The 27,690-nt window shown below is 38.4% G+C and overlaps 1 protein-coding gene across 4 annotated transcripts in view; it reads right to left on the reverse strand.

Annotated features, from left to right (window-relative positions):
- Positions 1 to 302: 302 nt before the first annotated feature.
- CYSLTR1 (cysteinyl leukotriene receptor 1) overlaps positions 303 to 27,690 on the reverse strand; it is an 87,068-nt gene continuing 59,680 nt past the window's right edge. For 2 of the 4 annotated variants that reach the window (XM_028841951.2, XM_077989488.1), the window contains 2 exons: positions 10,766 to 10,852; positions 303 to 2,614 (listed from right to left, as the gene is read on the reverse strand). In XM_028841951.2, the coding sequence (XP_028697784.2) occupies positions 1,574 to 2,587 (1,014 nt within the window). In that variant the 5' untranslated portion in view covers positions 2,588 to 2,614; positions 10,766 to 10,852 and the 3' untranslated portion in view covers positions 303 to 1,573. Of the gene's footprint in view, positions 2,615 to 2,769; positions 3,443 to 10,765; positions 10,853 to 27,690 lie in introns of those variants that run through there. The other 2 variants (XM_077989489.1, XM_001100982.5) reach the window with 2 other exon arrangements.

The following is a 27,690-nucleotide window of genomic DNA, read 5'->3' on the forward strand; positions in this document are numbered from 1 at the left end:
CTACCATACTATGCTACTTGCTGAATAGCAGAAGGCCCAGTAAATGAGAAATGAGGATTGAATTTTGTGATAAATATTATGTTTGATCTTTGTCTCCAGCAGGGGAAAAATAGTATAGGGTAAGAGTATAGGGATGGCCAGGTCACAGGTATATTAAAAGTAAGTGGGCACAAGCTATTACTATGCCTTAGAAGTCCTTTCTGTTTACGTTTTGTAATTTTTTCCCCAAGGGGCTACAACATTAGAAATGAAATAGAAATAATGTACCCATGGCAGATTCAGATAGAAAATTTTCCCAAAGCTTTCTTTTTTCTTTATAGTTATCATTTATTTCCTCTGAGGTAATGTACCTCTTGAAAGGCAAAGCTAAAGGACACACTACACTTCAGCAAAAACTTGTCCACGAATATTATATTTCAGCCCTAGATGAGTTGTTGTGACTGTTTTAAGATCAAAGCATCCACTGTAATATAAAAGTCACTGTAAATATATCCATGATATTCCTGTCAACATACCAATAAAAAGTAATAAAACAATAATAAAACTTAGAGTGAACTTTCAGCCATAATGCATATCATAGAGGAAAATCTCTTACATAAAGTTGTTGAATACATATACATAAATGTATGCACTTCTTAAAATAATTTGTAACATGAACATTCACAATTTTCTTCATCAATCCCTTGTAGTTTATTTTGATCCCAGCAATTAGCATATAGAAAAGTAGATTCCTTTTCCTTTCCTCTTCTTCAGATAAATTTTTAATTACTTCTGTTTATATAAGGGACTGCCAGTTGTCTGGCTTCTTAAGGAAGAATTTTATGTCATGGATGGAGAGAATTCTCTACAGGAACCTCACTGAGCAGCTAAAACTCCACTATTCAATTTTGGGAGCCTGAGGCAAAGGCAGAAGAAAACTGGAGACAAACTGGCTTTTGACCAGATTTCTCCTGTTTCCATATTGAACATTGTATGGTGCCTTTAGGACCATTTAGCTGAATACTAGTCTGTTCTAGCACTTTTAAATTCTCTTTTGGAAGAAATGACCCTAATTTGCCCAGCCAATCAGTACTACAAAGAAAGCTGACAGTACATTTTATTTAGCTTCTGAGTCATCTCCAGTTCTCATCCGATGGCATGCATGCAAAGGAATATGTTAGAATGATTGAAAACTCTTTGCCAATTTTATATCTATTTCTATATTTTGTAACTTTTAGCTTACATATATTTTATATTGACTAATTTTATGTATTTTATCCTTTGTAAAGCTTTTATTTGAAAAGGAAAACTTTAATATAAGACATATTTTATAGTGCAAACATACAAATATTCTCCAAATTCTGGTAAGTGGTCAAAATTATTTATAATTTAGTTCATAGTTGTGGACTGAATTTTTAGCACTTAAAATATCTATAAATATCTAATCATGTGAATGCAAAAATGAGATAGATTTGTAAACCCAAATAGTTAAGTATTTGTAAAATATTAATGAAAAATTGTATTTTTTTGTAAATGATTTGGCAAAATATTTGGGAAACTATTTTCATTGGTTTGGACTGGAAATGGGTTTAAACTATACTTTACATATTTCTTCTCCTTTTTCTGGCAAAGAGGCCTTCTTTCTGGGTACATAAGTCACGCTGGACAAAGAATGCTTTCTAAATGTAGACAGCCTTTTCCTAAAGTTACCTCCAGAAAAGAAATATAGGAGAGGGTCAAAGCAACAATTTGATGCAGCCAGAGACAAGGTTATGACCACGGACTTCTGCATTCTAAGGACAGAATCACAGGGTTTAGTTTCATTGTGTAAAAAATGAAGGTGAATGGTACGTTGAATATGATATGGCATGAAACTGACTAAAAAGGCAGTGGTCACGACCACGATCATTCCTACAGCCTTTTTACGACTTGGCAGATTTTTTTTCATTGATTTTTTTAGTAAGGTCAAAATGATCATTGTGTAACAGACAATTATAATAACAAAAGGGATGATAAAGCCAACAAACAATGACACATAATGCAAGACCAAAACATGATTTTTAGTTTGATTGTCTTGTGGGGGCTCAAAACACTTGGTATTATTTTTCTCATCTTTTTGTGGTTTAGCCATTAGAAATGGAGAACTGGTCAAAATCACAAAAATCCAAATACCTACACACACAAACCTGGCTTTTTTCTGAGTAACCAAATTAATGTTCTGGACTGGAAAAACAATTGCAATGCACCGGAAAAAGCTCATGGCTGTCATAAAGAAGATGCTACAATAGAGGTTGACATACAAAGCATAGGTGCTGAGGCGGCATAAGAAGTCACCAAAGAACCAAATGCCTTTGTGAACATAGTAGACCACACGGAGAGGCAGTGTGCACACACAAAGTAGATCTGCTACTGCTAAATTAATCATGTATACTTGGAAGGCTGACTTCTCATGATAGGTTTTTATGAGGACATAGAGCACAAAGCCATTGCCAAATAAGCCTACAACAGAGATCATAGAGTACAAGGTGGAATACACTTGATTGCGGAAGTCATCAATAGTGTCGTGGCATGTGGCAGAAGATACTGTCAGATTTGCGGTTTCATCCATGTTTCTCTAGGAATGTCTGCTTTGTGCCTACAATAAATAAAAAAAAAATTGTCAATTTTAACTAGACCATAAATTACAGGAAGTACTAATGTTTCATTTCATAGTGTCACTATGTATACTTTTTGACCACAGCAGCAAGCAAGAGTAGTGAGGCATTGAAGAGGGATTCATCTGTACCTTACCCTCTGGAGAAGAGTTTGCATCCTACAGGCATCCAAAAACATTTTTTGTCCTTTCCTTCCCATGTTTTTCTGATGGACTTCCTCTAAATCTTCAAGACCTAGGTAAAACAGCCCTCCTGTATTTTAAATCGTATTACTCTAGTACAATTTGGTAGGTTATCCTTTCAAATGAACTTGTTTTTCTATTAGAGAAAAGCTTTAAGATAGCAGTTTCACATGTATGAATGTATCTATATCTATATCTATCTATTTATTGGAAAATCTCTGAAATATTTTAGAGAATAAAATCTGGATGAAAATGCTTGGTTCCCTCAGGAAGAGGACTTCCTTGTTAATATCTGTTGAGTGCCGCCCACACCTGTGGAAAATAATCTAATTTGCTGTTAATGAAACTCCCTCCCCTGGGGGAGAGTATTAATCTAGAACATGGTTGACTCCACCTATAACTGCAGAACTCCATGGCAAAAGAAACCTTAGAAGACATATAGTTGTTTTAATGATGAGAAAAATGTTCCAGAGTGATAAAATACATTTCTAAAATCTGCACCAGTATTTAAATCTCTGAAGAAAGATGTAGTACAAGTAGTTGGAATATACTTGTCGGGTGAGAAAAATGTTGTAGCCATTCATTCTTGTTCTCTTTCTAAACTTTATAGACTTTACTGTTTAGCAATATATAGTTATTTCTCTTATAGGAAGAATTTCTCTTGTAGTTGATACTTGCTGTAGTCTATTTCAGCTATGTCACTGAGGGCAGTCAATAAGTTCTGATCAGAGAAGGCTTGAGGTGAGATATTGTAGTGTAGAAGTAGTGATGTCTCTCATGTTTCTCTAGATTATCCTCTTTTATTCTTTACAAAGGTTGAAGAGACTCAATATGTAACATGTCAGATAATCTTTGATTGAAGTCTAATGTTGGCCTTTTACACAACTCCTGCTCCCTTGTAAGAGAGGTATTGGGGTTTGTAAGGTGGGAAGACTGCTTGAGTATGCAAAAACTGCCAGCCATGAAGGGGACTGATCTTTACTAGGGATACAGAAACAGATAGCTATGGTAGTTGTGGCAGGTAGGATATAACTTCCCAGGTTTACTACTGCTAACAATTATATTTGCTGTTGTGGATGCAGTGTCCATCCGTCTATCCATCCCAGCAAGTTGTTCCATTTTCCCCCTTTCATTAAAAAATGCCATTTGTATTATTGTTACCAAGAACCTTTGGTATAAGATAAAAATTGGATGGATTATCTGAGCCAAGATGGCCAATTATATGCAGTCAGAAAGAGCTTCTTCCACCAAAAGACCAGACTGTGAAGAAGATTGGCACACTCCAAATTGATCCTTGTAAAAAAGGCATTGAAAGTGGACAGATGGAGGATGGAGACCCTGGGCTGAAAGGGGAGGAAACTGAGAACACTGCACAGGGGTACCAAGTACTAGGACTCATTCCTGGCCCAGAGCAGCTCCTGGGGAAGAGATGAGTGAAACAGGCATGGAGTGCCGCAAGGACATGCGGGCCATGGACATTTGGAATCTTAACTGCAGGAGACCCCATGTTCTCCATGGACATTTGAGCTAGCAGGGAGAACTGCTCAGAGAGTTGGCAGAGACAGAAATCCAGCCTTCACAGAGCCCAGAGTATTTGGCACCAGAATGACTATAGTGGAGCATGGCCATGGTTACACATACCCCAAGGATCGCCATACTCCTCTAAGTAGCTTCATCCTTTGTTGACTGCCAGACCTGGACAGAGCAGGGCTATCTTGCTCATAGGATAGCGGTAGTCTGATCTGAGGATACCCTTGTCTGCTGGACTCTCCCAGGGTCCCTGCCTGGCCACACCTGCTTGCAGCACAGCCTCAGCTGCCCAGCCAAATAACTTGCTAGCAGACACCACCTTAGCTCTTTCACCAGATGACCCTGCATAACAGTCAGAGAGCTTTTGTAGATAGACTCCCACTAGCATGCAATTCTCTCCCCACCACTTCACCAGTACATGTGCAAAGACCCCACTGCCACCCTCCACCACCCTGAAGTGGTTTTGCTGGCAGTCCCTATTGACGTGTTGTTGTCAGTAGACTGGGAACACCTTGGTTCCTCCAGCACAGCAGGTCCTTAATCTTGAAGGACCAGCGAAAAACTGTGGACCTGGTCCCAGTCCACCAAGGTTAAAACACACAGCTCAGGAGGACGGGGCTGAAACTTGGACCCCTGAAATTATCCAGAAACAAAGTCAATTGACTAAACTTAAGTTATACCACAGTCAAACCCTCAAGGGCATCAAAGAATATAAAAGCAAAAAGCCGTATGCAAAGAAGAGCAACTTCAAACCTTAAAGGGACATCAGCCCACACAAATAAGAAAGAACCAGTGGGAGAGCTCTGACAATTCTAAAATCCAGAGTATCTTCTTATCTCCAAATGACCACACTGGCTCCTGAGGAATGACTCTTAACCAGATTGAAATAGTTGAAATGACAGACATAGAATTAAAAAATCTGTGTGGCAACAAAGCTCATTGAAATTCAGGAGAAAGCTGCAACAGAATTCAAGCTAATGAATCCAATAAAATGATACAAGAGCTAAAAGATAAAATAGCCATTTTAAGAAAGAAACAAACTGATCTTCTAGAGCTGAAAAACTCTCTTTAAGAATGTCATAATGCAAATGGAAATATTAACAGCAGAACAGACCAAGGTGAGGAAAGAATCTCAGAGCTCAAAGATCAGTTCTCAGAAATAACTCAGTCAGACAAAAATAAAGAAAGAACAAAACCTCTGAGAAATATGGGATTATGTAAATAGACTGAACCCATGACTCATTGGCATCCCAGAAAGACAGGGAGAGAGAGCAAGCAACATGGAAAACATCAGGAACACAAGTCCATCCACAATAGCCACAAAAAGAGTAAAATTCGTGGGAATACAGCTAGCAAGGGAGGTGGAAGATCTCTACAATGAGAATTACAAAACACTGCTCAAAGAAACCAGATATGACATAAACAAATAGAAATACATTTTGTGCTCCTGGAGGGGAAGAATCAATATTGTTAAAATGGCCATACTGCCCATTTACAGATTTAATGCTATTCCTATGAAACTACCAACATCACTTTCCACAGAATTAAGAAAATCACCTCTAAAATTCATATGGCACCAGAAAGGAGCCTGAACACCCAAAGCAAACTAAGCAAAAAGAACAAAGCTGGAGGCATCAAACTACTTTAAACTGCAGTACAAAGCTAGAGTAACAAAACAGCATAAGGCGGGTATGAAAATAGACACATAGACCAATGACACAGAATAGGGATTCCAGAAATAAATCTGCACACCTACAACCATCTGATATTCAACAAAGTAAATAATAACAAGCCATGGAGAAGGGACTTCCTATTCAAAAAATGGTGCTGTGATAACTGGCTAGTGCCATACGCAGAAGATTGAATCTGGACCACATCCTTTCACCATCTACAAAAATAAACTCAAGATGAATGAAAGACTTAAGCATAAGACCTAAAAGTATAAAAACCCTACAAGAAAACTTAGGAAATACCATTCTTGACACAGTACCTAGCAAAGATTTCACGAAGAAAATATCAAAAGCAATTGCAGCAAAAGCAAAAATTAACAATTGGGATCTAATTATACTAAAGAGCTTCCACACAGCAAAAGGAGCTATCAACAGAGCAAACAGACAACCTATAGAATGGGAGAAAATATTTGCAAACAATACACCCAACAAAGGTCTAATATCCAGAATCTATAAGAAAATTAAATCAACATTCTGAAAACAACCCTGTTAAAAAATGGGCAATGGACATGAACAGACACTTCTCAAAACAAGACATAGATGCAGCCAACAAACATATGAAAAAATGCTCAACGTAACTATTCAGAGAAATGCAAGTCAAAACCACAGTGAGATGGTAATCTCACAGCAGTGAAAATGGCTGTTATTCAAAAGTAACAAAAATAATAGATGTTGGTGAGGTTGCGAAAAGGGAACACTTATACATTGCTGGTGGGAATGTGAGTTAGTTCAGCTACTATGGAAAGCAGTTTGGAGATTTCTGAAAAGACTTAAAACGGAACTACCATTTTACCCAAACAATCCCATTATTGGATAAATACCCACAGGTATATAAATTGTTTTTCTATAAAGATGCATATACTCATGTGTTCATTGCAGCACAATTCACAATAGTAAAAACATGGAATCAACTCAGATGCTCATCCATGGTGGACTGATAAAGAAAATATGGTATGTATACACTATTTGATACTAGGCAGCCATAAAAAAGCATTAAATAATGTCCTTGGCTGCAACATTTATGCAGTTGGAGGCCATTATCCTAAGAAAATTAATGCAGGACCAGAAAATCAAATACTGTATGTTCTCACTTGTAAATGGGAGCTAAACATTGGGTATATATGGACATAAAGATGGGAACGTATATATTGGAGACTATCATAGGAGGTAGGGTGGAAGGGAGAGGATTGTGGACTGAAAAACTACCTATTGGGCACTATACTCACTACCTCAGTGATGGAACCATTCATACCCCAATCCTTAGCATCACACAATATACCCATGTAACAAACCTGCACATGTAGCCCCTGAATCCTCCCCAACCCCCAAAATTGAAGAACAATCATGCTGAAGCCATAGAGAAAAATGTGACGCCTATTTCAAACTCCTGCATTATTTCTCAGTTTGCTTTCTAGTTACCTGGCTCATTCACCATTGGTTGTGAACTCAGGTGCAGTTGTGGAAGAAAAAAAAAAAACTGCCTAAAGTTAACCTTTTCCTTAGTTCCATGTCAAGGGTTTTTTTCTAAACTAAGCAGTATTATCTTGTAATACACTAGATAGTGCTGTTGAAAATTTTGGTAATAACCCATTTCAGCTTTTTTGAGATATAATTGACAAATAGAAATTGCATATTCTAAGGTGTACAATGTGATGATTTCATGTAAGTATACACTGTGAAATCATTTATCTAACAAAGTTAATCAACACATCCATTACCTCATATACCATTTGTGTGTGTGTGTTGGGTGGGTGGGGGCGGGGGGAGAGGTAAGAATGCTTAAGATCTACTTTCTTTTTTTTTCACTTCTATTTTAGGTTCAGGGGTACATGTGCAGGTTTGTTATATAGGTAAACTTGTGTCATGTGATTTTTTTTTAAATCTATACAATCATTTGTTGTACAGATTATTTCATCACCTAGGTGTTAAGCCTAGTACACATTACTTATTTTTTCTTATCCTCTCCTGCCTCACAGCCTCCACCCTCAGGTAGGTCCCAGTGTCTGTTGTTCTCCTCTTTGTGTCCATGTGTTCTTATCATTTAGTTCCCACTTATAAGTGAGAACATGTGGTATTTGGTTTTCTGTTTCTGTGTTAGTTTGCTAAGAATAATGGCCTCCAGCTCCATCCATGTTCCTGCAAAGGACATAATGTCATTCTTTTATATGGCTGCATAGTATTCCATGGTGCATACATACTACAATTTCTTTATCCAGTCTTCTATTCAGGGACATTTAGGTTGTTTCTATGTCTTTGCTATTGTGACTAGTGCTGCAGTGAACATATGCATACACACATCTTTATGGTAGAATGATTTATATTCCTTTGGGTATATACCCAGTAACAGAATTTCTGGGTGGAATGACAGTTCTGTTTTTAGCTCTTTGAGGAATTGCCACACTGCTTTCTACAATGGGTGACCTAATTTACACTCCCACCAACAGTGTATAAGTGTTGTTTTCTCTACAATCTCACCAGCACCTGTTATGTTTTATTATGTTTCATTTATTTATTTTTTTTGAGACAGGGTCTCACTCTGTCACCTAGGCTGGAGTGCAATGGCATAATCTCGGCTCACTGCAATCTCCGCTTCCCGAGTTCAAGCTATTCTCCCACCTCAACCTCACGAATAACTGGGATTATAGGCGTTTGCCATCACACCTGGCTAATTTTTGTATTTTTTTGGTAGAGACCAGATTTCACCATGTTGGCCAGGCTGGTGTTGAACTCCTGACCTCTGGTGATTTGCCTGCCTTGGTCTCCCAAAGTGCTGGGATTACAGGTGTCAGCCACCATGCCTGGCCTGCCTTATGTTTTGATTTTTAAATAATAGCCATTTGAACTGGTGTGTGATGGTATTTCATTGTGGTTTTGAAATAAGATCTTCCTTATCAAATTTCAAGTAAATAATATAATAATTTCAAGTAAATAATATAATATTAACTATAGCCACCATACTGTACCTTAACTCCTCAGAACTTGTTCGTATTATAGATGAGCCACACTTGAAAGGTATTAGATAATTACCAGCAGGCCTTCCCACCACTATCAACTTTCAATCTACCTTGCTACAAACCCTTTCTGGAATAATTCTTTACACATTGTAGCTTTCAATCATGACATGTCTTCCTTAAAATCTTCAGTGATTTAGAATGCCTTCAGAATAACATCTAGACTTCCTGGCCTGATATTTAAGGCTCTCTATAGTCTGGGTGCAATTTACCTTTCCAAGTTTCTCTCTCACTGCTCTCTTTTGTACACTGTATAGTTAGAAGGAACAACTATTTCAGTATACCAGTGACATGTGCCATAAGCTTACCCACCTGGCTGTCTTTTTTCACTGTCTTTTTTCTTCTTGAATGGCCTTTCCTCCTTCCTGAAATGCCCTTTCCTCCTTCTTTGCATATACAAAAACTACTCATCATTCAGCTCAAATTACACTTTCTTGACTAAGTCTTCCCTCAGCCTCTATCTGAAGTAATTTCTATCTTTGATGAACTTCTAGAGGAACTTAAATCAATCTTGCAAATCAATGATTTGTATAAATATCTTATCTCCTAGACTGTCTGGTTGATATATAAAAAAGCAGCCCACACAGGGCCTAGCACATATGTACCTTGCCCATAAGTGCTCAGTAAGTGTTGAGTGAATACTAAATTAATGATAGGGCAAGTTTAACATTTGAAAGTATTTGTCATTTAAAACCATTTGGAGTTATCTTCTCATTCCAATATAAATTAAAATCTTTCCAATGTCAGAGTCCGAAGTTGCTGTGTAAGTAAAGTTGCTTCCCAATATATCAAGGAAAGTACTAAGTCACAAGGCTAACCATAATGTTAAAAAGCACAGATAATGTCAGTTGTGGTGGCACATGCCTGTAATCCCGGCTACTCAAGAGGCTGAGGCAGGAGGATTGCTTGAGCTCAGGAGTTCGAGATAAGCCTGGGCAAAACAGTGAGACCTTGTATCTAAAAAGTAAAAAAATCCCACCCATATCATTGATATAGACTAATCATTTGTCCATTACATGTTATAATTAAGTTTGAAATTCTCACATCTTTGAAAGATGCTAAATAAAACTGATAAATAACTATAAAAATATACAAAGAAGCAGATGGTCTGTAGTCTCATTAATAACGTCCCAGTCCTTGCAGACCAAAATAAACTTTTCTAAAAATCTAAATATTTAGATTCAGTTGTCTATTTATAATGAAGTCAACAATTTGTATTAAGCCATAAAAAGAAGATTGTAAAACTTTCAAGCAAGTGGTGAATCCTAGAGTGGTAGAGATCATTTAGTACAAGCCACTCTTTTCACAGATTATGGCTTTACTTGGCTGAAACAGCATTTAATTTGCTTTTTAGAATTTACTGTGATCCCCCAATAATGTTACCCTCCACTAGATGAATACAGAGAGTTTCTTTGGAAATCTAAGATACTTTAGACCTCATCCCTGCCTTCAAGCAGCTCATATTCTAGTGGGGGATAGGAATGATAGCTTAGAAGTGTGAAGGGGTTACAATACAGCATTGTAAAAGCCGTCTTAGCAGAAAACAAATGGGTTAATAAAAGCTAGCAACAAACATAAATAGAACTGATGTTATTTCCATGAGAATAATGAAGTAAGTTACTTTGTTAAGATAATTGCAAGTTGAAAAAGCAAAGTTCATTTGGAAAATTCAGGTATACCTCTTTCTGGCACTGGAGTACCTTCACAAATGTTCCTTCTTATGGTGATCAATGCTTTTTATGGTGTAATATCAGAGGAAGCCCACGCTGAAATCATAAGATTGAAAAGGAAGTTAACAACTGTAGAAGCAGTCCGGAAGGGTCATGAGAACTTAGCAGCCTTATTTATAGATCCAGAGTGTGTAATGGGGCATCAAAGCTTTACTGACAGATTTAGGGCTAGTCACTGAATTCTGTGTCTCCTTTTTTTCTCCATCTGTTTTTACATTCCCAGGGGGAAACTTGGAACACAGACAAGGGCTGGTCACAGATATTTGCTGCTGTGTGCTTGTAGCTTCTCTGTCTAAAATGAACACACTATTATAAAATATTCCTCTCTCTATGAAACCAGGGTATTTCCTCTATCTTCTCTTCTAAACACTTGGTTATAAAGTTAAGAGGGGAAGTAATTTGGAACTTTACATCCAGGGATCTGGATTGCTACGAATAGGTGTTAGAACATTAAAAATATCAAGTGTATCTGTCTGGGATGGCTTAGAAATAGTTTTCCTTAAAGGACGAATGGCTTAAAGAACCTTGCACTCTTCTCCTTATAAACTATAATAGCATGTAATGCTTATATCACTAATTTGGCATATATTATATACATTTGGAGATCAACTTTATATAGTTAACTTTTCATAAGCATATATCACTTCTCCTCAATTAAATTATACTCAATAATCTAAGAAAGTATAACAAATCTCCAAGAAATGAGCAGAGATGGGCTTTCTTGAAGGAGGAGCAACCTGAATGCTTTTCTTCTAAGTTTTTCTTGTCCTATGGCAACTTTAATTCCTGCCTGCAAGGCCTCCAGAGCCTAGCTACTATTCCTTTATCCGTGGTCCAAGCGCTAACAAAATAAACACTTTCCTTCAGTTTGTTTGTTTGTTTGTTTATTTATTTATTTGAGACAGAGTCTCACTCTGCCCAGGCTGGAGTGACTGGAGTGCAGTGGCATGATCTCTGCTCACTCTAACGTCCGCCTCCCAGATTCAAGCAATTCTCCTGCCTCAGCCTCCTGAGTAGCTAGGATTGCAGGCATGCACCAACACACCCAGCTAATTTTTGTATTTTTAGTAGAGATGGGGTTTCACCATGTTGGCCAGGCTGGTCTCAAACTCCCGACCTCAGGTAATCTGCTCGCCTCAGCCTCCCAAAGTGCTGAGACTACAGGCATGAGCAACCACATCCGGCCCCTTCAGTTTATTCTTAATCAGTAGAAATAGGCTGGGACTTTCTAAAGGAACTCTACTAAAAAAAAAAAAGAAAATCAAAAGGAAAATAAAAGAAATGCAAAAATGAAAAATATAGTCTAGTTTTAAAAGTAGAAACCTGAACCTACTGCTGCAATATTGCCATTTGAACCCCCATTGTACTCAGATAATCATTTCTTAGATCTTCTCCACTTTCTTCTCCCTCTCCAAATTGTTCCTTCTTCTCTAGGTAAGAAGTTGACATATGTAACCTACTACACTCTGGGTAAAGTGTGTGTTGCTGGTGCAAAATTACTCAGAGTTGTCTTTTATATTTTGTCAATCAGGCAATAAACATATTTTTTAAGTTTGTTTAGCTTGTCCTGGGTCTCCGTACATCAATAAAAATCTAGTGACTGAACGTTGAATGTATAAAAATCCTTTCTGATCCTGAAATTATATGACTCTACTCATCTGTGAAGAAAATTAACTTGGCTCTGTCCTGGTTTTGTGTTTAGACAAAGCTTTTTTTTCCCCTAGTGTGGGACAAGAAAGAAAGTTTATGAATTTCTAAGACCCACCTATGAGAAGTTTAATATTACCAGCTTAATGCACTATCTGGTTATCCATTTCCATAGTGACTGTGCAATTACAATTTAGTCCAATCTTCACATACACAAGTGAGTAAATGTCACATTGTCTGGGCAACAATGTAGTATTTTTCAAGTTCGGGATTCTGAAGGGTCTTCTATGGTTCCTTTATGAATTAGCCTTGCACGTAGTAGGCACTCAATACTTTCACTCCTTCCTTCTCTTTCCTTTTCAGTTCCTTGAGGACTCTTGTCTCTGACAGGAGCTCTGCCAATATTGGGCTCTACCATTGTTATCTGGGTGATAAGGAGGGTAAAGGTGAGTTAATGAAGTCAAATGTGGTTGTATGATTTTGATTTTAATTGTTTAATTCAAGAGCTACTCAGATCTTTTATTCAGCTCATGTTAAGACCAATTCAGTTCAGGTTAACAAATATTTAAGGAGCCCCTATTTTTATAAGGAAGAGGATACGTTTTCTGCATCAGTCCTTAGCATCTATTGAACCTATAACCTGGTCAAGCTCTAGTGTACAAGGTAAATAAGAGAGCCCAGAGGTTTTCTAAGAATATCAGACCCCAGGTTAGTTGTGTAATCCTAGTGCTTCGGGAGGGTGAGATGGGAGGATTGCTTGAGGTCAGAAGTTCGAGACAAGCATGGGCAAAACAGCAAGACCACTCCTTTACAAAAAATAAAAAATTGTTGCTGAATAGGATTTCATTATATAGATATACAAATTGTTTATACACTTACTCATTGATGGACATATGAGTTGCTTTCAGGTTTTGACTATTACAAATAAAACTGCCACAAACATTTATATACAAGTCTCTATATGGGCATGTTTTCACTTTTCTTGGGTAGCTGGATTATAAGGTAGGTGTATGTTAAACTTTTTAAAAAACTGAAAACTGCTTTTTAAGGTGGGTAATGTGGGTATACTACTTGGTATCCCCTCCATATCACCATATGCTACCACCTGGTATGGTCAGTCTTTTAAATTATATCCATCTAATATGTGTGTTGTGATATCTCGTTTTGATTTTGATTTGCATTTTTCTAATGATGAATGATATTGAGCACCTTTTCATGTGCTTATTTGCCATACATATGTTTCCCTTGGTGAAATGTTTATTCAAATATTTCACACATTTTTCATTAGGATGTTTATTTTCTTATTATTGTGTATGAGAGTTCTTTATATGTTCTGGACACAATACCTATATCAAATAAATGCTTTGCAAATATTTGCTACTATTTTATGGGTTGCGTTTTTACTCTCTTAACAGTGCCTTCCAAACAACAGAAGTTTTCATTGTGATGACATCCAATTTATCAACTTTTCTTTTATAGATTGTGATTTTGGTGCCATAGCTAAGAAATTTTTTCTTTACTCAAAGTCATGAGGAAGTGCTGATAGATGCTACAACATGGATCAACTCAAGAATATTTGCTAAATGGAAAAGCTATATGTAAAAGACCACATTTTGCTTATTCCATTTATCTGAAATATCCCAAAAAGACAAACCTATAGAGATAGGTGATAGCTGCCTGAATCCACACGTGGGAGCAGGGAGTGATTGCAACTGGACACAAAGGATCTTCTGGGGGGTGGTGAAAGTGTTCTAAAATTGCATTGTGGTGATGACTGCACACTTCTGGAAATTTACTATAATTGAATTGTACACTTACAATAGGTGAATTTTATGATGTATAAATTATACCTTGAGTTTTCGCTAAAAATGAAGAAATTATTGAAACAGTCAACAATGTGGATGAATCTCAAAACAATTATACTGAGTGAAAGAAGCCAGACAAAAAAGAATCCATACTGTGTGATTCCATTTATATAAAATTCTAGATAAACTAGTGCATAGTGATGAAGAGTAAATCAGCAGATCCCTGGGAATAGGAACAGGGTAGGAAGGGGAGAGCCCATAACTAGAGACAGGAGGGAGAAATTACAAAGGGGACATTTTGGGGTGATGGATATATTCACTATGTTGATTATGATGATGGTTTCATAAGTATATACATGTGTGAAAACTCATCAAATTGTGCACTTTAAATGTGTGCAGATTACTTCATGTCAGTTCTACCTCAGTACAGCTGTTTTTAAGGGACATGAATGGTAAGATAATTTTAAAAAATTAGTTCTCTCAGAAAAAAACAAAGAACAAAAAAAATATGATAAAATAATTAGCCAAGTATGGTGGCATAGTGCCTGTAGTCCTAGCTACTCAGAAGGCTCAGGGGCGAGAATTGCTTGAGCCCATGAGGTCAAGGCTGCAGTGAGTCATAATTGTACCAGTGCACTCCAGCCTGGTGACAGACCAACAGCCTGTCTCTTAAAAAAAAAAAAAAAAAGGTGCCAACACATATACCATACAACTATATTGTTGCTGCAATAGAATTGTATGAACAAGAATCAATTATATACTATTGTGTTAAGTGAGGTCCAGGAACAGCTAGTGATCCAAAAGTGTCCCCAGGTAGTCCCCAGACTGGTATCTTCTACTAAATGAAATTGTAATAATACTTCTTTTTTGTTCCTAGTGAAATAGTAAGCCATTATTGATCCTTTTAACCCAATTTTACATTTCTCTCCTTTGAAATGCTACAGTATTTTGTCTGTACATTTCTTGATAATTCCATTCATTGCTTCTCTGTGGTCATTCAATTTATGTTTTTAATTTTTTTTTAATTTTTCATTTCTGTGGGAACATAGTAGCTGTATATATTTATAGGGTACATGAAATGTTTTGATACAAGCATGCAATGCATAAAAATCATATCATGAAGAATAGGGTATCTTTCCCCTCAAGCATTTGTCCTTTGTGTTACAAACAATCCAATTTTACTCTTTTTGGTTATTTAAAATGTACAAATAAGTTGTTATTCACTATAGTCACTCTGTTGTTCTGTCAAATACTGAGTCTTATTCATTCTCTCTAATTAATGTTTTTGTATCCATTAACCATCCCCACCTCCTCCCCACTACCCTTCCAAACCTCTGGTAACCACCCTTCAACTGTCTATATCCATGAATTAAATTGTTTTGGTTTTTATATCCCACAAATAAGTGAGAATATGCAATGTTTATCTTTTTTTAAAATTATTCTTTAAGTTCTAGGGTACATGTGCACAACGTGCAGGTTTGTTACATAGGTATACATGTGCCATGTTGGTTCACTGCACCCATCAACTCGTCATTTACATTAGGTATTTCTCCTAATGCTATTCCTCCCCTCCCCCAGCTCCCCACCTCCTGACAGGCCCTGGTGTGTGATGTTCCCCACCCTGTGTCCAAGTGTTCAATTCCCACCTACAAGGGAGAACATGTGGTGTTTGGTTTTCTGTCCTTGTGATAGTTTGCTGAGAATGATGGTTTCTGCCTTCATTCATGTCCCTGCAAAGGACACGAACTCATCCTTTTTTATGGCTGCATAGTATTCCATGGTGTATATGTGCCACATTTTCTTAATCCAGTCTGTCACTAATGGACATTTGGGTTGATTCCAAGTCTTTGCTATTATGAATAGTGCCACAATAAACATATGTGTGCATGTGGCTGAATATGAAATTCTTGATTGAAAATTCTTTGAGAATGTTGAATATTGGTCCCCACTCTCTTCTGGCTTGTAGGGTTGCTGCTGAGATCCCCTGTTAGTCTGAGGCTTCCCTTTGTGGTTAACCCGACCTTTCTCTCTGTCTGCCCTTAACATTTTTTCTTTCATTTCAACCTTGGTGAATCTGACAATTATGTGTCTTGGGGTTGCTCTTCTTGAGGAGTATCTTTGTGGTGTTCTCTGCATTTCCTGAATTTGAATGTTGGCCTGCCTTGCTAGGTTGGGGAAGTTCTCCTGGACAATATCCTTAAGAGTGTATTCCAACTTGGTTCCATTCTCCCTGTCACTTTCAGGTACACGAATCAAACGTAGATTAGGTTTTTTCACATAGTCCCATATTTCTTGGAGGCTTTGTACATTTCTTTTTACTCTTTTTTCTCTTAACTTGTCTTCTCACTTTATTTCATTAAATTGATCTTCAATCACTTATATCGTTTCTCTCACTTGATTGAATTGGCTATTGAAGCTTGTGCGTGCATCACAAAGTTCTCGTGCCAGGGTTTTCAGCTCCATCAGGTCATTTAAGTTCTTTTCTACACTATTTATTCTAGTTATCCATTCATCTAACCTTTTTTCAAGGTTTTTAGCTTCCTTGTGATGGGTTAGATCATGTTCCTTTAGCTCGGAGAATTTTGTTATTACTGACCTTCCGAAGCCTACTTCTGTTAACTCGTCAAACTCATTCCCGTCCAGCTTTGTTCAATTGCTGGCAAGGAGCTGCCTTCCTTTGGAGGAGAACAGCCCCTCTGGTTTTTAGAATTTTCAGCTTTTCTGCTCTGGTTTCTCCCCATCTTTGTGGTTGTATCTACCTTTGGTCTTTTCTTTTTTATTATACTTTAAGTTCTAGGGTACATGTGTACAATGTGCAGGTTTGTCACATATGTATACATGTGCCATGTTGGTGTGCTGCACCCATTAACTCATCATTTATATTAAGTATATCTCTGAATGCTATCCCTCCCCCCTACCCCCACCCATGACAGACCTTGGTGTGTGATATTCCCCTTCCTGTGTCCAAGTGTTCTCATTTTTCAATTCCCACCTATGAGTGAGAACACATGTTGTTTGGTTTTCTCTCCTTGCGATAGTTCTCTGAGAATGATGGTTTCCAGCTGCATCCATGTCCCTACAAAGGACATGAACTTATCCTTTTTTATGACTACATAATATTCCATGGTGTATATGTGCCACATTTTCTTAATCCAGTCTGTCATTGATGTACCTTTGGGTTGGTTCCAAGTCTTTGCTGTTGTGCATAGTGTTGCAATAAACATACGTGTTCATGTGTCTTTATAGCAGCATGATTTATAATCCTTTGGGTATATACCCAGCAATGAGATGACTGGGTCAAATGGTATTTGTAGTTCTAGATCCTTGAGGAATGGTCACACTGTCTTCCACAGTGGTTGAACTAGTTTACAGTCCCACCAACAGTGTAAAACTGTTGCTATTTCTCCACATCCTCTCCAGCACCTGTTGTTTCCTGACTTTTTAATGATCACCATTCTAACTGGTGTGAGATGGTATCTCATTGTGGTTTTGATTTGCATTTCTCTGACGGCCAGTGATGACAAGCATTTTTTCATGTGTCTGTTGGCTGTACATGTCTTCTTTTGAGAAATGTCTGTTCATATCCTTTGCCTACTTTTTGATGGGGTTGTTTTTTTCTTGTAAATCTGTTTGAGTTCTTTGTGGGTTCTGGATATTAGCCCTTTCTCAGATGGGTAGATTGCAAAAATTTTCTCACATTCTGTAGGTTGCCTGTTCACTCTGATGGTAGTTTCTTTTGCTGTGCAGAAGCTCTTTAGTTTAATTAGATCCCATTCGTCAATTTTGGCTTTTGTTGCCATTGCTTTTGGTGTTTTAGACATGAAGTCCTTGCCCATGCCTATGTTCTGAATCTTATTTTCTAGGTTTTCTTCTAGGGGTTTTATGGTTTTCTGTCTAAGATTTAAGTCTCTAATCCATGTTGAATTAATTTTTGTATAAGGCATAAGGAAAGGATCCAATTTCAGCTTTCTACACATGGTTAGCCAGTTTTCCCAGCACCATTTATTAAATAGGGAATCCTTTCCCCATTTCTTGTTTTTGTCATGTTTGTCAAAGATCAGATGGTTGTAGATGTGTGATATTATTTCTGAGGACTCTGTTCTGTTCCATTGGTCTATATCTCTGTTTTGGTACCAGTACCATGCTGTTTTCGTTACTGTAGACTTGTAGTATAGTTTGAAGTCAGGTAGCGTGATGCCTCCAGCTTTGTTCTTTCGGCTTAGGATTGTCTTGGCAATGCAGGCTCTTTTTTGGTTCCATATGAACTTTAAAGTCATTTTTTCCAATTCTGTGAAGAAAGTCTTTGGTAGCTTGATGGGGATGGCATTGAATCTATAAATAACCTTGGGCAGTATGGCCATTTACATGATATTGATTCTTCCTATCCATGAGCATGGTATGTCCTTCCATTTGTTTGTGTCCTCTTTTATTTCTTTTATTTTTTTTGTAATTTTATTTTATTTTATTTATTTATTTATTTTTGTAATTTATTTATTATTATTATACTTTAAGTTCTAGGGTACATGTGCATAACGTGCAGGTTTGTTACATATGTATACTTGTGCCATGTTGGTGTGCTGCACCCATCAACTCGTCAGCACCCATCAACTCGTCATTTACATCAGGTATAACTCCCAATGCAATCCCTCCCCTCTCTCCCCTCCCCATGATAGGCCCTGGTGTGTGATGTCCCCCTTCCCGAGTCCAAGTGATCTCATTGTTCAGTTCCCACCTATGAGTGAGAACATGTGGTGTTTGGTTTTCTGTTCTTGTGATAGTTTGCTAAGAATGATGGTTTCCAGCTGCATCCATGTCCCTACAAAGGACGCAAACTCATCCTTTTTGATGGCTGCATAGTATTCCATGGTATATATGTGCCACATTTTCTTAATCCAGTCTGTCACTGATGGACATTTGGGTTGATTCCAAGTCTTTGCTATTGTGAATAGTGCTGCAATAAACATACGTGTGCATGTGTCTTTAGAGCAGCATAATTTATAATCCTTTGAGTATATACCCAGTAATGGGATGGCTGGCTCATATGGTACATCTAGTTCTAGATCCTTGAGGAATCGCCATACTGTTTTCCATAATGGTTGAACTAGTTTACAATCCCACCAACAGTGTAAAAGTGTTCCTATTTCTCCACATCCTCTCCAGCACCTGTTGTTTCCTGACTTTTTAATGATCGCCATTCTAACTGGTGTGAGATGGTATCTCATTGTGGTTTTGATTTGCATTTCTCTGATGGCCAGTGATGATGAGCATTTTTTCATGTGTCTGTTGGCTGTATGAATGTCTTCCTTTGAGAAATGTCTGTTCATATCCTTTACCCACTTTTTGATGGGGTTGTTTGTTTTTTTCTTGTAAATGTGTTTGAGTTCTTTGTAGGTTCTGGATATTAGCCCTTTCTCAGATGAGTAGATTGCAAAAATTTTCTCCCATTCTGTAGGTTCCCTGTTCACTCTGATGGTAGTTTCTTTTCCTGTGCAGAAGCTCTTTAGTTTAATTAGATCCCATTTGCCAATTTTGGCTTTTGCTGCCGTTGCTTTTGGTGTTTTAGACATGAAGTCTTTGCCCATGCCTATGTCCTGAATGGTACTACCTAGGTTTTCCTCTCGGGTTTTTATGGTATTAGGTCTAACATTTAAGTCTCTAATCCATCTTGAATTAATTTTCGTATAAGGAGTAAGGAAAGGATCCAGTTTCAGCTTTCTACTTATGGCTAGCCAATTTTCCCAGCACCATTTATTAAATAGGGAATCCTTTCCCCATTTCTTGTTTCTCTCAGGTTTGTCAAAGATCAGATGGCTGTAGATGTGTGGTATTATTTCTGAGGACTCTGTTCTGTTCCATTGGTCTATATCTCTGTTTTGGTACCAGTACCATGCTGTTTTGGTTACTGTAGCCTTGTAGTATAGTTTGAAGTCAGGTAGCGTGATGCCTCCAGCTTTGTTCTTTTGACTTAGGATTGTCTTGGAGATGCGGGCTCTTTTTTGCTTCCATATGAACTTTAAAGCAGTTTTTTCCAATTCTGTGAAGAAACTCATTGGTAGCTTGATGGGGATGGCATTGAATCTATAAATAACCTTGGGCAGTATGGCCATTTTCACGATATTGATTCTTCCTCTCCATGAGCATGGTATGTTCTTCCATTTGTTTGTGTCCTCTTTTATTTCACTGAGCAGTGGTTTGTAGTTCTCCTTGAAGAGGTCCTTTACATCCCTTGTCAGTTGGATTCCTAGGTATTTTATTCTCTCTGAAGCAATTGTGAATGGAAGTTCATTCCTGATTTGGCTCTCTGTTTGTCTGTTACTGGTGTATAAGAATGCTTCTGATTTTTGCACATTAATTTTGTATCCTGAGACTTTGCTGAAGTTGCTTATCAGCTTAAGGAGATTTTGGGCTGAGACAATGGGGTTTTCTAAATATACAATCATGTCATCTGCAAACAGGGACAATTTCACTTCTTCTTTTCCTAACTGAATACCCTTGATTTCTTTCTCTTGCCTGATTGCCCTAGCCAGAACTTCCAACACTATGTTGAATAGGAGTGGTGAGAGAGGGCATCCCTGTCTTGTGCCAGTTTTCAAAGGGAATTTTTCCAGTTTTTGCCCATTCAGTATGATATTGGCTGTGGGTTTGTCATAAATAGCTCTTATTATTTTGAGGTACATTCCATCAATACCGAATTTATTGAGCGTTTTTAGCATGAAGGGCTGTTGAATTTTGTCAAAAGCCTTTTCTGCATCTATTGAGATAATCATGTGGTTCTTGTCTTTGGTTCTGTTTATATGCTGGATTATGTTTATTGATTTGCGAATGTTGTACCAGGCTTGCATCCCAGGGATGAAGCCCACTTGATCATGGTGGATAAACTTTTTGATGTGCTGCTGAATCCGGTTTGCCAGTATTTTATTGAGGATTTTTGCATCGATGTTCATCAGGGATATTGGTCTAAAATTCTCTTTTTTTGTTGTGTCTCTGCCAGGCTATGGTATCAGGATGATGTTGACCTCATCAAATGAGTTAGGGAGGATTCCCTCTTTTTCTATTGATTGAAATAGTTTCAGAAGGAATGGTACCAGCTCCTCCTTGTACCTCTGGTAGAATTCAGCTGTGAATCCATCTGGTCCTGGACTGTTTTTCGTTGGTGGGCTATTAATTATTGCCTCAATTTCAGAGCCTGCTATTGGTCTATTCAGGGATTCAACTTCTTCTTGGTTTAGTCTTGGAAGAGTGTAAGTGTCCAGGAAATTATCCATTTCTTCTAGATTTTCTAATTTATTTGCGTAGAGGTGTTTATAGTATTCTCTGATGGTAGATTGTATTTCTGTGGGGTCGGTGGTGATATCCCCTTTATCATTTTTTATTGCGTCTATTTGATTCTTCTCTCTTTTCTTCTTTATTAGTCTTGCTAGTGGTCTGTCAATTTTGTTGATCTTTTCAAAAAATCAACTCCTGGATTCATTGATTTTTTGGAGGGTTTTTTGTGTCTCTATCTCCTTCAGTTCTGCTCTGATCTTAGTTATTTCTTGCCTTCTGCTAGCTTTTGAATGCGTTTGCTCTTGCTTCTCTAGTTTTTTTTTAATTGTGATGTTAGAGTGTCAATTTTAGATCTTTCCTGCTTTCTCTTGTGGGCATTTAGTGCTATAAATTTCCCTCTACACACTGCTTTAAATGTGTCCCAGAGATTCTAGTATGTTGTATCTTTGTTCTCATTGGTTTCAAAGAACATCTTTATTTCTGCCTTCATTTCATTATGTACCCAGTAGTCATTCAGGAGCAGGTTGTTCAGTTTCCATGTAGTTGAGCGGTTTTGATTGAGTTTCTTAGTCCTGAGTTCTAGTTTGATTGTACTGTGGTCTGAGAGAGAGTTTGTTACAATTTGTATTCTTGTACAGTTGCTGAGGAGTGCTTTACTTTCAATTATGTTTTCAATTTTGGAATAAGTGCGATGTGGTGCTGAGAAGAATGTATATTTTGTTGATTTGGGGATGATAGTTCTATAGATGTCTATTAGGTCTGCTTGCTGCAGAGATGAGTTCAATTCCTGAATATCCTTGTTAACTTTCTGTCTCGTTGATCTGTCTAATGTTGACAGTGGAGTGTTGAAGTCTCCCATTATTATTGTATGGGAGTCTAAGTCTCTTTGTAAGTCTCTAAGGACTTGCTTGATGAATCTGGGTGCTCCTGTATTGGGTGCATATATATTTAGGATAGTTAGCTCTTCCTGTTGAATTGATCCTTTTACCATTATGTAATGGCCTTCTTTGTCTCTTTTGATCTTTGATGGTTTAAAGTCTGTTTTATCAGAGACTAGTATTGCAACCGCTGCTTTTTTTTGTTCTCCATTTGCTTGGTAAATCTTCCTCCATCCCTTTCTTTTGAGCCTATGTATGTCTCTGCATGTGAGATGGGTCTCCTGAATACAGCAGACTGATGGGTCTTGACTCTTTATCCAGTTTGCCAGTCTGTGTCTTTTAATTGGAGCATTTAGTCCATTTACATTTAAGGTTAATATTGTTATGTGTGAACTTGATCCTGCCATTATGATACTAACTGATTATTTTGCTCATTAGTTGATGCAGTTTCTTCCTAGCCTAAATGGTCTTTACCTTTTGGCATGTTTTTGCAATGGCTGGTACCAGTTGTTCCTTTCCATGTTTAGTGCTTCCTTGAGGGTCTCTTGTAAGGCAGGCCTAGTGGTGACCAAATCTCTAAGCATTTGCTTATCTGTAAAGGATTTTATTTCTCCTTCACTTATGAAACTTAGTTTGGCTGGATATGAAATTCTGGGTTGAAAATTCTTTTCTTTAAGAACATTGAATATTGGCCCCCACTCTCTTCTGGCTTGTAGAGTTTCTGCCGAGAGATCTGCTGTTAGTGTAATGGGCTTCCCTTTGTGGGTAACCCGACCTTTCCCTCTGGCTGCCCTTAAGATTTTTTCCTTCATTTCAACTTTGGTGAATCTGGCAATTACGTGTCTTGGAGTTGCTCTTCTCGAGGAGTATCTTTGTGGCGTTCTCTGTATTTCCTGGATTTGAATGTTTGCCTGTCCTAGTAGGTTGGGGAAGTTCTCCTGGATGATATCCTGAAGAGTGTTTTCCAACTTGGTTCCGTTTTCCAACTTGGTTCCATTTTCCCCCTCACTTTCAGGCACCCCAATCAGACGTAGATTTGGTCTTTTTACATAATCCCATACTTCTTGCAGGCTTTGTTCATTTCTTTTTCTTCTTTTTTCTTTTGGTTTCTCTTCTCGCTTCATTTCGTTCATTTGATCCTCAATCGCTGATACTCTTTCTTCCAGTTGATCGAGTCGGTTACTGAAGCTTGTGCATTTGTCACGTATTTCTCGTGTCATGGTTTTCATCTCTTTCATTTCGTTTATGACCTTCTCTGCATTCATTACTCTAGCCATCAATTCTTCCACTTTTTTTTCAAGATTTTTTGTTTCTTTGTGCTGGGTACGTAATTCCTCCTTTAGCTCTGAGAAGTTTGATGGACTGAACCCTTCTTCTCTCATCTCGTCAAAGTCATTCTCCGTCAAGCTTTGATCCATTGCTGGCGATGAGCTGCGCTACTTTGCTGAGGGAGATGCGCTCTTATTTTTTGAATTTCCAGCTTTTCTGCCCTGCTTTTTCCCCATCTTTGTGGTTTTATCTGCCTCTGGTCTTTGATGATGATGGTGACGTACTGATGGGGTTTTGGTGTAGGTGTCCTTCCTGTTTGATAGTTTTCCTTCTAACAGTCAGGACCCTCAGCTGTAGGTCTGTTGGAGATTGCTTGAGGTCCACTCCAGACCCTGTTTGCCTGGGTGTCAGCAGCAGAGGCTGCAGAAGATAGAATATTGCTGAACAGCGAGTGTCCTTGTCTGATTCTTGCTTTGGAGGCTTCCTCTCAGGGGTGTACTCCACCCTGTGAGGTGTGGGGTGTCAGACTGCCCCTAGTGGGGGATGTCTCCCAGTTAGGCTACTCAGGGGTCAGGGACCCACTTGAGCAGGCAGTCTGTCCCTTCTCAGATCTCAACCTCCGTGTTGGGAGATCCACTGCTCTCTTCAAAGCTGTCAGACAGAGTCGTTTGCTTCCACAGAGGTTTCTGCTGCTTTTGTGGTTGTTTACTATGCCCTGTCCCCAGAGGTGGAGTCTACAGAGACAGGCCGGTTTCCTTGAGCTGCTGTGAGCTCCACCCAGTTCGAGCTTCCCAGCGGCTTTGTTTATCTACTTAAGCCTCAGCAATGGCGGGCGCCCCTCCCCCAGCCTCGCTGCTGCCTTTCAGCGAGATCGCAGCTGCTGTGCTAGCAATGAGGGAGGCTCCGTGGGCGTGGGACCCTCCCGGGCAGGTGTGGGATATAATCTCCTGGTGTGCCTGTTTGCTTAAAGCGCAGTATTGAGGTGGGAGTTACCCAATTTTCCAGGTGTTGTGTGTCTCAGTTCCCCTGGCTAGGAAAAGGGATTCCCTTTCCCCTTGCACTTCCCAGGTGAGGCGATGCCTCACCCTGCTTCAGCTCTCGCTGGTAGGGCTGCAGCAGCTGACCAGTACCAATTATCCGGCACTCCCTAGTGAGATGAACCCAGTACCTCAGTTGAAAATGCAGAAATCACCGATCTTCTGTGTCGCTCGCACTGTGAGTTGGAGACTGGAGCTGTTCCTATTCGGCCATCTTGCTCCACCCCCCCTCTTTTATTTCTTTGAGCAGTGGTTTATAGTTCTCCTAAAGAGGTCCTTTACATCCCTTGTAATTTGGATTCCTAGGTATTTTATTCTCTTTGAAGCAATTGTAATGGGAGTTCACTCGTGGTTTGGCTCTCTGTTTGTGTGTTATTGGTGTATAGGAATGTTTGTGATTTTTACACATTGATTTTGTATCCTGAGACTTTACTGAAGCCACTTATCAACTTAAGGAGATTTTTTGCTGAGATGATGGGGTTTCCTAAATATACAATCATGTCATCTGCAAATGGGGATAATTTGACTTCCTCTTTTCCTAATCAAATACCCTTTATTCAATCACCTGCCTGTTGCCCTGGCCAGAACTTCAAAAACTATGTTGAAGAGGAGTAATGAGAGAGGGTATCCTTGTCTTGTGCCATTTTTCAAAGGGAATCCTTCCAGTTTTTGCCCATTCAGTATGATATTGGCCCTGGGTTTGTCATAAATACCTCTTATTATTTTGAGATACATTCCATGCATACCGAATTTATTGAGAGTTTTTAGCATGAAGGGTTGTGGAATTTTTTCCAAGACCTTTTCTGCATCTATCGAGATAATCATGTGGTTTTTGTCTTTGATTCTGTTTATATGCTGGATTATGTTTATTGATTTGCATATGTTGAACCAGCCTTGAATCCCAGGGGTGAAGCCCACTTGATTATGGTGGATAAGCTTTTGGATGTGCTGCTGGATTCGGTTTGTCAGTATTTTATTGAGGATTTTTGCATCGATGTTCTTCAGGGATATTGGTCTAAAATTCTCTTTTTGTGTTGTGTCTCTGCCAGACTTTGGTATCAGGATGATGTTGGCCTCATGAAATGAGTTAGGGAGGATTCCCTCTTTTTCTATTGATTGGAAGAGTTTCACAAGGAATGGTACCAGGTCCTTCTTGTACCTCTGGTAGATTTGGGCTGTGAATCCGTCTGGTCCTGGACTTTTTTTGGTTTGTAGGCTATTAATTATTGCCTCAATTTCAGAACCTGTTACTGGCTTATTCAGGGATTCAACTTTTTGCTGGTTTAGTTTTGTAATAGTATATCTGTCCAGGAATTTATCCATTTCTTCTAGGTTTTCTAGTTTATTTGCATAGAGGTGATTATAGTATTCTCTGATGGTAGTTTGTATTTCTGTGGGGTCAGTGGTGATATTCCCTTTATCACTTTTTATTGCATCTGATTCTTCTCTCTTTTCTTCTTTATTAGTGTTGCTAGTGGTCTATCAATTTTGTTGATTTTTTCAAAAAACCAGCTCCTGGATTCATTGATTTTTTTTGAAGGTTTTTTTTTGTGTCTCTATCTCCTTCAGTCCTGCTCTGATCTTAGAAATTTCTTGCTTTCTGCTAGCTTTTGGATGTGTTTGTTCTCGCTTCTCTAGTTCTTTTAATTGTGATGTTAGAGTGTCAATTTTAGATCTTTTCTGCTTTCTGTTGTGGGCATTTAGCTCTATAAATTTCCCTCTACACACAGCTTTAAATGTGTCCCAAAGATTCTGTTATGTTGTATCTTTGTTCTCATTGGTTCCAAAGAACATCTTTATTTCTGCCTTCATTTCATTATGTACCCAGTAGTCATTCAGGAGCAGGTTGTTCAGTTTCCATGTAGTTGAACTGTTTTGAGTTTATTTATTTATTTATTTATTTATTCATTCATTCATTCATTTACTTATTTATTTTTTTTGAGACAGAGTCTCGCTCTGTTGCCCAGGCTGGAGTGCAGTGGCTGGATCTCAGGTCACTGCAAGCTCTGCCTCCCCAGTTTACGCCATTCTCCTGCCACAGCCTCCCCAGTAGCTGGGACTACAGGCACCCGCCAACTCACCCAGCTAGTTTTTTGTATTTTTTAGTAGAGACGGGTTTTCACCATGTTAGCCAGGATGGTCTCGATCTCCTGACCTCATGATCCACCCGTCTCGGCCTCCCAAAGTGCTGGGATTACAGGCTTGAGCCACCGCTCCCGGCCAAACCAGAGACTTGAGTGAGTTTCTTAATCCTGAGCTCTAGTTTGATTGCACTGTGGTCTGAGAGACAGTTTGTTATAATTTCTGTTCTTGTACATTTGCTGAGGAGTGCTTTACTTCCAACTATATTGTTCAATTTTGGAATAAGTGTTAAGTGGTGCTGAGAAGAATGTATATTCTGTTGATTTGGGGTGGAGAGTTCTGTACGTGTCTCCTAGTTCCACTTGGTGCAGAGTTGAGTTCAATTCCTGCATATCCTTGTTAAGTTTCTGTCTCATTGATCTGTCTAATGTTGACAGTGGGGTGCTAAAGTCTCCCATTATTATTGTGTGGGAGTTTAAGTCTCTTTGTAAGTCTCTAAGGACTTGCTTTATGAATCTGGGTGCTCCTGTATTGGGTGCGTATATATTTAGGATAGTTATCTCTTCTTGTTGAATTGATCCCTTTACCATTATGTGATGGCCTTCTTTGTTTCTGTTGATCTTTGTTGGTTTAAAGTCTGTTGTATCAGAAACTGGATTGCAACCCCTGCTTTTTTTTTGTTTTCCATTTGCCTGGTAGATCTTCCTCCCTTTATTTTGAGCCTATGTGTGTCTCTGCACGTGAGATGGGTCTCCTGAATACAGCATACTGATGGGTCTTGATTCTTTTTCCAATTTGCCAGTCTATGTCTTTTAATTGGAGCATTTAGCCCATTTACAATTAAGGTTAATATTGTTATGTGTGAATTTGATCCTGTCATTATGAGGTTA

This window comes from Macaca mulatta, chromosome X (genome assembly GCF_049350105.2).
Source record: "Macaca mulatta isolate MMU2019108-1 chromosome X, T2T-MMU8v2.0, whole genome shotgun sequence".
Lineage (NCBI taxonomy): Eukaryota > Metazoa > Chordata > Mammalia > Primates > Cercopithecidae > Macaca > Macaca mulatta.